The sequence below is a fragment of the Colobus angolensis genome, unplaced genomic scaffold (assembly GCF_000951035.1).
Source record: "Colobus angolensis palliatus isolate OR3802 unplaced genomic scaffold, Cang.pa_1.0 Scaffold84, whole genome shotgun sequence".
Classification (NCBI taxonomy): Eukaryota; Metazoa; Chordata; class Mammalia; order Primates; family Cercopithecidae; genus Colobus; species Colobus angolensis.
The window spans coordinates 1,329,898-1,338,577 of record NW_012122265.1 but is presented as its reverse complement, the minus strand read 5'-3'; the positions used below and the strand labels follow the sequence as shown (position 1 = coordinate 1,338,577).

Genomic DNA, 8,680 nt, shown 5'->3' with positions numbered 1-8,680 from the left:
CACTCCAGCCCAGCCCAGCCCAGCCCAGCTCAGCCCAGCCCAGCCCAGCCCAGCCCAGCCCAGCCCAGCTCAGCCCAGCCCAGCCCAGCTCAGCTAAGTCCAGCTCAGCCCATGCAGCCCCACCCAATGGTCTCAGCCAAGACCCCAGGCCAATGGGCAGCGATGAGCCAGGCGGCAGTGCCGCGCAGCCCAGGGAGGGAGGCCCAGCAGCCTCGGGGCACACACACCTCTGGCCGTGCTGGGCCATCTCAATGGCTCGCCGCGCAGGCACCGGGGAACCGCCGTCGGTCACGCTGAGCACCTCCATGGACTTGCGCTCTGGCCGCCGCTTGCCGTGCCGGTTCAGCATCGGGGAGTCCACACGCTTCCGGGGAGGGTCTGAGTACAGATGAGGGTCAGGCCAGACAGCCCCTGGACCCCGGTGGGGCCGTGCGGACCGGGCTGGAGGCCACCCCCGGGCCCGTACCTATCTCGTTCCGGGGGGGCAGGTCCTCGTCCTCCTGGCTGGGGTACCTTTCTTTCCGGTCCAGGAGGAGGAAGTAAATCATCTTCTCCTGGTTCTCCCTACAGTGGGCGAGAGGTGCGAGACGCGCTGGCACGCGGGGCCACCGGCTCCTCCACGGCAGCGCTCCCACCCCAGGCCCCGTGCCCCTCCCAGCCGCCTACTGCAAGGGCCCCACCCAGGAGCAGCCCTGGACGCACTCCTCGGATAGCAGGTCCTGCAGCAGCTTGTTGCGGTCTCGGAAGCAGCCCAGGGAGTGCATGCTGTCCAGCACGTCAGGGTCGATGTCCTCCAGGCTGGGCAGCGAGCGGATCTGCACCTTGCGAGGAATGGGCTGCTCCGGCTCTGGCTCGTTCTTGCCTCCTCTGTGGACACAGGGCAGGCCGCCTGGTCATCAGCTGCAGCCAGGCAGGTGGGAGGCCCGCCCTCACCTGGGGCCCTGTGTCCTGCCACTCTCCCTGTGCCCAGCCCGGGGAGGCCTCCTGCGTCCTGCCCGCACCCCGCACCCAGCGCAGGCCACAGAGGGCCAAGGGCCAAGGGCCAAGGGCCAAGGCGGGGCAGGGCCTGCGCTGGGCCAGCGCCCTCCCCCCGCCTTTCCTAGCAGGGCCTCCAGGCCACAGCAACAGGCAAAGCAGGCGATTAGTGGGTGGAAAAGCTACTTACATATACCATATGTGTTTCTGAATGTGCTCTAGCTACAAGGAAAGAGAAACAGGGAGTTAGTACGGACGAGGGATGGAAAGAGCCCACATTAGGAGGTGAGGGGGAAGGCAGGGGCGCTGGGGGCGTGGAGAGAGCAGGAGAGGGCGAGGGCAAGTGAGTGGGGGGAAGGTGGGGAGGATGGGGAGGGGGCTGCGTTCCCAGAGGCTCAAGGCCAGCACCCCTGCCCCTGCCTCTCCCAAGTGGAGAAGAAAACGCAAACCTCAAGGAGAGAAGTCAGGTGGGGAGCCAGGGTTGGGTGGGTGCTCCACGTAGGGGCAGGGGCCTAGGGAGTGGAGGGAGAGCGGGAGGGAGGGAAGCTGGAGCCAGGGCAGCCCCAGGTGCCTGTGCTGCCTGGGCCGGGCCCCTCCGTGGCTCTAGGAAGGAACCAAGGCAGGAGAGCAGGGAGCAGCCAAGAGGGAGCTGAAGCCAGGAGAACCTGGCCCACCTGTGCGGCGGGGCGGGGCTGGGTGCAGGTGCGGGCAGGAGGCTGAGAGGGCCGGCCAGCCACACGTCCCCTTCTCTCCACCCTGACTCAGGGACAGCTCGTGGGGTATGAGGCGGTGGCCTCTTGGGAACAGGGCAACGCTACCCTGGAAGGGCCAGCCCAGAGGGTGACCTGCTTCTGTCAAGTGGGCATGCGCGGTCCCCACGCCAGGCAGCCCCGGAGGAGGTCGGGACCAGCAGCTGGGGGCTACCTTTGGCTCTTGCCAGCCCCCACAGCTGCCGGGGGGGCACTCGGCGGAACTATTCACCCTGCCTGGGGCTTGCCCCAGCAGCGTCTGCAAGCAGGATGGCTGTGAGGGGGAAGCACCAGTGCTTCTGTGTAACTTACAGCCGGGTCTCACCTACCTGTGCACACAGCCCCCCACCCCTGTGCAGACCCCACACTGGTACAAGTGCTCAGATGCACCTGGACACACCTCCCCACAGGTGCACATGCCCACACCTATGCCCTCACCCAACCACACGAACCCGGGCATGTGTCCACACCTGGGCACCCCCACACCCTTGAACACACACCTGAACACAAGCCAACACCTGGGCACCCGCACACACCTGTGCACGCATCCACACACCTGGGCACCTACTCACACACCTGGGTGCCCACACATCTGGGCACACATCCACACACCTGTGCACACACGGGCACACGCCCACCCCCGCGCCCCCCCGCCACGCTCCGGGCCGCCCCGCTCCGAGGGCACGCACCGTGAGGCGGCGTGCGGCGTCCACCTCAATCATGCCCCGCAGCAGGCTCTGGCAGTCAGGCGGAATGAAGTGCGGCATGTGGAACACGCCCCGCTTCACCTTCTCCAGCAGCTGCCGCAGGTTGTCGTCGTCGAAGGGCAGAGCCCCCTGCGGGCGGCCGGGCGGGGTCAGCATGGGCCGGCGGGCTGGGGAGAGGCCGGGGTGGGGTGGAGGGGGCCGGGGTCTCACCACTAGCAAGGCGAACAGGATGACGCCGCAGCTCCACACGTCCGCCTTCCGGCCGTCGTACTTCTCCCCCTGCAGACAGCAGTGCCCGGGCTATTGGGGGGCGCAGGGCAGGGCGGGGGCCTTGGCGGGGCCGGGCTCAGAGGGAGTCGGCCCCGGGACAGGTGGCCTAGCAGCACCTGGGGGTGTGGCAGGCTGGGGTCCCACCGGGGTCAGGTCCCCGCCACCCTGGGACCCGCAGAGCTGCACGGGCGGCGCCGACTCACCCGGATCACCTCGGGGCAGGCGTAGTGGGGGGACCTGCGGGCAAGGGCGGAGGTCAGCGGCAGGGCTCCGGGCGCTGCCAGGCCCTCCCCCCGGGGTGACGGTGCACCGCAGGGCCCTCAAGGAGGCTCCCAGGCTGTGGCGCGAGACGCCCCACGTCTCTGAATCCCCAGGCGGGCTTTTAGGAGGAGACCAAGGTGGGGTGCTGAGTCTCTGCTATGCCCAAGGCTGTCTGCCCACTCGGCCAGGCAGGGGCCAGGGGGTCCCCAGGAGAGGGGCATGTAAGCGGGTCCCAGCCTCACACCCAGGCGGGCCAGGGCCAGGACCGTACCCCTACCCTTACTGTGCCGAGAGGCCTATCTCCCCAAATCCACCAGGCTGTGGGGTGCCGGGAGGCTCAGGCACGTGGGGGGGCCCTGCCTGTGGGGTGCCCACCGGTTCCCCTTCCCCCAGCCCAGCCCGTGCAGAAGCCAGCAGGGGCAGAGGCCACATACCCGCAGCTGGTCTCCAACAGGCTGTCGCCAACCTGCAGGGATGCCATGCCGAAGTCTGCAATCCGGATGTTGTTCTTCTCGTCCAGCAGGAGGTTTTCAGGTTTCAGATCCCTGTGGCTGGGGAGGAGGGCGCTGAGGCTGAACAGGGCCAGTCTCTGCCTTGAGCACCTCCCCACCCTGGAGACCCCCTGCCCAGAGCCCACTGCCTCTCCAAACGCCAATCACACAGAGGGGCCAATGGCAGCCCAGCCTGGTGATGTCATAGGCAGCCAATCAGAAGTCGCCTGCCTGGTCCGTTTGGCTCTGGCCTTTGGTCAGGCATCCCTGTTTCTCCTGCATGCCCTCCTGCCCCCTGGCAGGCTCCTTGCTGCCCCCTCCTGCTCCCTATCACACCTGCTCTAGCTTAGGCCAACCTAGTGCCCCCAGGCACGCATGGATGCAAGCAATGGCCCCTGGAAAGGCCGAGGGGCTCCCAGAGCCCTTGGGTGGGCGCCAGGCAGAAACCTTCCCAACACACTGCCCACTCAGGGGAAGGGGGGGTGCCAGGGTGGATGTTTCTCGGGGGGAGGGAAAGGGCAGCACCTGGTGTGGCACAGTGCATTTGAGGGGCAGCTAAGGGGGGAGACAGTGCCCTTGAGGGGTAGACAATGGGGGGGGACGGTGCCCTTGAGGGGTAGACAATGGGGGGGACGGTGCCCTTGAGGGGTAGACAATGGGGGGGACGGTGCGCTTGAGGGGTAGCTAATGGCCGGGGGACGGTGTGCCTGAGGGGCAGCTAATGGGGGGATGGTGCACCTCAGAATAGCACACTAGGGGGTGTAGTCCTTGGGGCACGGGGGCATCTGCGGTGGCACCCTGGGGTTTGGGGTCCCTGGGGAGTGGGGGCACCGGGTGGGCTCACCATATGGAGTGGCTGTGGCAGAAGTCCAGCGCGGAGATGATCTGCCGGAAAAACTTCCGAGCCTCCTTAGGCGTCAGCCTCCCCTTCTTCACCAGGTAGTCGAAAAGCTCACCACCTGACACGTGTTCTAGCACCAGGTACCTGCAGGAGACGGGGCCACCAGTGCGCCCAGCTGTGGCTGCCAGCCTCCCTTCCTCATCCCAGGGCCTCCCGCAGCCACCTCCTGGCCAGCCTCTCTGCAGGCCGCCCCCATCCTCCCACTGGCTGGGGAGGCAGCTGAGAGGAGCCCTGACTACGGCAGATCTCAAACATCTGGGTTCCTGGGGAGTGGGCCTCAAATGAGTCTGCAAGGAGCCTGGGGTGGGGTGGGGGAAGAGGGGAAGGTGAAGGGATGGGTCTGGGGACACAGCAGCCAGCGAGAGTTTGGAACCCACAGGCTGAGTGTGGCGGTTGCTGGGGCCAAGGCACAGTGCATGGGGTGGCCTCGGGGCTCTGCCCTGCCTGCTCTAGCCCTCACACCCTGTGGTCCCCTTGCACCTCAGTGGCACAGGCACCGAGCAGGGAGACCACGCAGCCGCATCCAGGGGCCCAGGGACCATCTGGGCCGCTGTGAGGGGGAGACAGGAGGTGTGAAGGCCATGGGGAGGGGGTGAGGAAAAGGTTGGTGTGGCCCTCCCCTTCCTACCCTGGCGGGGTCCCAGCACCCCCTAACATGGGGTCTCAGCCACATGGAGGGTCCTGAGGGGCTGGTTCCTGGTGAGAGACCCGTGGGATGCTGGATGCAGCTGCCTGGGGGCCGCTGCGCCCAGGCTGAACCAGCTCCAGGGGGAGGCCTGTGAGGGTGGTGGCCCAGGTGTGGCCGTGGTGATGTCAAGGGGCTGCACAGGACAAAGGGGTGGGGCCTTGGACAAGGGGGTGGAGCCTTGGCACATGCTCAGAGTGGAGCGGGGACCGGGGACACCGGCTGCCCCAGGAGCTGGTCTTGGCAGGAGTCGGGGCCCCAGTGTGGGGATGGGAGCAGAGGTCGTGGTGGTGAAGCTCCCACGGCAGAGGAAGGTGGTGGGGGCCACAGGGTGGGATTCTGGGCAGGGGGTGGCCGGGCCCAAGGCTCAGCATAGGCCACACGGTGTCCAGAGGGGGGTGGGACAACACCCAGGGCCAGACCTCGGGAGAAGCCCCAAGCGCAGCCGTGCCCACCTCCTGGGCTCTTTCCTGTCCTTGGGTCTTGGCCCGCGGTGCCCGTCCTCCCCGCACTCCCCCACCCTCCCCTCCAAGAAGGGCCTCCCCAGGACCCCACCACACCGGCACCATGTCACAGCGAGGAAGCCTTGGCCCTCGTCAGGGTCCACCTTGCCAGCATCAGGGCCAGGACTGCCCCCGCCTCCCAGGCCTCTGGTGACAGTTTCTGTGTCCCTGCTCATGGCGGGGCAGGCGGGCTCCCCACACCCCACCCCTGGGTTTCCGCTCCCCAGCTACACACGAGCTGGCCACCCGCACATGCTCCCCACGAGAATGCAGAAACCCAGGCCTGAACGGAAGTTGCTGCTGGGGGAAGGGGAATGGCTGGGTGCTGCCAGACCCTCAGCCAGCTCACCCTGAGGGCAGCCCCCAGCCCAGCCCTGTATGTTCCCTGCCCCCTCCGTGCCTGATTCCTCAGAGACGCCCAGCTGGCATCACCTGGCAGGTCAGGATGCCGCCCTGGGACCAGCGAGGGTCAGGTGGGGCTCAAGGCCAGACAGCCCTTGGGCAACAGCCCTCATCCATGGGAAAGCCCATCAGAGCGCACAGAGAAGACCGCCCCATGTGTGACCGCTGTGCCCACTCCCAGGAGCTCCGAGGCTGGGTGTGGGGGGATGGGGTTCACAGCCAGGCATGCCTGGGACAGGGTGGGGATTTCTGCTGGCCTCAGCGGCTGTGGGGGTGACAGGGTCCAGGCAGGGCGGGAGCCTAATGGCTGTGCCTCGTGTTGGGGAGCCTCAGGGATGGAGACATGGCTCAGTGGGGCTGGGGAAGTCCCGGGTAGAGGCCAGGAGGCTCAGCGTGGCCATGCGGGGAGGGCCAGGTGCTCCGGCCCCTTGCCCTGAAACGCCTATGCCCCCTCCAGAAGGCCCTGTTCCCCCTTGCCGGCCTCAGGCTGGTGGCTCTGCAAGCCCCACAGAGCAGGTCTCTGGACTGGTCAAGAAGCAGAGACCACAGCGGCCTGGGCTGAGACCCTACCCAGGCAGTGTTCATGCTGGCAGGGCCAGGGCTGCTGGGGTGCAGTAGGCACCCCCGGCCTCCAGCCCCAACGCTCCCCAAGCCCCGGCCGCCTGCCCCTGCAGTGACAGCCCCCACCTCTGCCACCCCAGCTCTTCAGACCCAGCAATACCTACAAATATTTTTTGTTTTCATAAACGTCGTGAAGCTTTAGGACGTGGGGGTGCTCGATGAGCTTCAGGATCGCGATCTCCCGCTCCACCTGCATGGGAGAGACCAGAGTATGTCACGCTCGCACGGCTGGGGCACTCTTCTCTCCCCACAGACGCCTTTGGTGCCAGCTGTGGGGGACGCAGGGATGTGGGCTGCTCAGCTGGGGCCCTGGCTAGTGGAGAGGGCAGAGGGCAGGGAGAGCTGCAGTGGAGGGAGCCCAGGCCCCAGGGCTGACAGCAGCCTGTAGGGCTGAGGACTGGGGTCCCCTGGAGCAGGAAGGTCCCTCCCCACCCTGCCCAGGAAGGCAGGCAGCCTGGGCCTCGGTGCTGCTCCTCTCCGTGAGCCCAGCCTCAGGAATGGGGCCTGGAGCTGCCGGAAAGGAGGCCTCCCAGGCTCCTAGCTAGTCGGACGGAGGGCCCTTCCAGGCAGGCTGTGCCTGGGCTCCGTCCTTCCTCACGGTGGAGGCCTCACAGGAGTAGGGGCCAGGACAGGCTTCTGTGGGCTCAGGACTAGCACGAGGTGGGGGCAGGCGACCTGTGTGTGCGGGGCATAGAGGGGGTGTGCAGGCCATGCTCAGGGCACGTGTCCCCCATCTGCAGGCTCCCAGCTGGTACTATCCCCAAGTGGGAAGGGCCCCAGGGAGGGACAGAAGTGACCCCTGTGGGCACCTCAGAACACCCAGTCCTGCTCCGAGGTGAGGGCAGGGCCTCCTCCCTCAGACATGCAAGCCTGGCCATGGGCACCTGGTGCCCCGGCCAGCACAGAGGAGTTGTCATGTCAGTGGTGGGGCGAGCCGACGCCACAGCCTGGGGGACCCAGAACTCAGGAACCAGGGTGGACAAGGCTTTGGGGCTGGGGCCAGTCTTGTGATGGGGTCCCAGCCCTGGCAAGTTGGCCAGCCTGTCCCCAAGCCCTTCCCTCCCAGGCGGGCAACTGTGCCCGGCACTTGCAGGTGACAGGGACACCTCCCCCTGCCTCACATCTCCAGGCCCTCCTTCACTTGGGGCTCACAGGCACCTCCCAAATTCAGCATGAGACTCCCCAGCTACACCCTGTACTAGATCTCTCTGCCAGGCGTTGTCCTGGCCCCGTCACTCCCAGGGTCTCTGTTTCTCCTCCAAGGCAGGGTCGGATCCTGCTAGCCCCATCCAAGCAGCCCTCAGCAGCCCTTAACGCCGCTCACACCTCCCCATAGGGTCCCTGGGCCTTCCCAGTTTAGTCTGGTTAATTCCTCCATACCCCCAGCAGCTGGGGGGTGCTCAACATATCAGGGTCCCCAACCGTCAGCAGCTTCCACAAGCCTCTCCTCTCTCGGCTACTCCCACTGGCCCTGGTCCCCGTGTCTTGCCCCACCCACAGCCCTGCACACAAAGGAGTGAATGCAGGGGAAGGGAGGGCAGGGGGCTCGGCTGGCCCCAGTGCTGGGAGGGTACCACAATGCCAGCCCAGGTCCCACTGTGAGCGGGACCGGGAGCAACTGGGAGCCACAGCCTCTGCCTCTACACCCAGGGTCAGGCTTCCCAGCAGCTAGGGCAGCCCCCTCCCTACTGAGAGGTGGGTCAGAGCCCAGGAGTCGTCCTCCCAGGGGGCCTGCCCGGACCCCACAGTGATCAGACACCACCGCATGGAGCTGAGGAGGAGGAAGGCAGGGCTCCGCTCTGCTAAGCTGGGCCCGGATAGGGGAGGGGTTGCTCTGAGGCAGGGGCCTCCTCTGGATTCTAGCTGGGGACACTGAGGCTCTGCCCGCTAGTACAGCAGGTCAGTGCAGCAACTCAACTGCCCAGCTTCAGCCAGTCCCCTCTGGGGTGCCCACTCTGCTTGGGGCAGGAGAAAGGCAGGGCCAGAGGGGAGAAAGAAGGGCAAAGGCGCCCTGTCAGGGGGCCAGCAGGGGTGCGGCTGCCCAGGAGCCTGCAGGACACCCGCGCACTCAGCTCCGCAGGTCCCCACAACGCTGGCTCCCACCCCCTGTGCTAT

At 66.9% G+C, this 8,680-nt stretch overlaps 1 protein-coding gene across 2 annotated transcripts in view; it reads right to left on the bottom strand.

The window, feature by feature from the left end:
- The window catches only part of BRSK2 (BR serine/threonine kinase 2), a 46,590-nt gene that overhangs the window by 18,214 nt on the left and 19,696 nt on the right, over positions 1-8,680 (bottom strand). For both annotated transcript variants that reach the window (XM_011930044.1, XM_011930045.1), the window contains exons 3-12: positions 6,670-6,755; positions 4,298-4,438; positions 3,397-3,513; positions 2,905-2,938; positions 2,642-2,710; positions 2,414-2,560; positions 1,166-1,197; positions 703-867; positions 467-564; positions 228-378 (exon numbers count right to left, since the gene is read on the bottom strand). In XM_011930044.1, the coding sequence (XP_011785434.1) occupies positions 228-378; positions 467-564; positions 703-867; positions 1,166-1,197; positions 2,414-2,560; positions 2,642-2,710; positions 2,905-2,938; positions 3,397-3,513; positions 4,298-4,438; positions 6,670-6,755 (1,040 nt within the window). The remainder of the gene's footprint in view (positions 1-227; positions 379-466; positions 565-702; positions 868-1,165; positions 1,198-2,413; positions 2,561-2,641; positions 2,711-2,904; positions 2,939-3,396; positions 3,514-4,297; positions 4,439-6,669; positions 6,756-8,680) is intronic.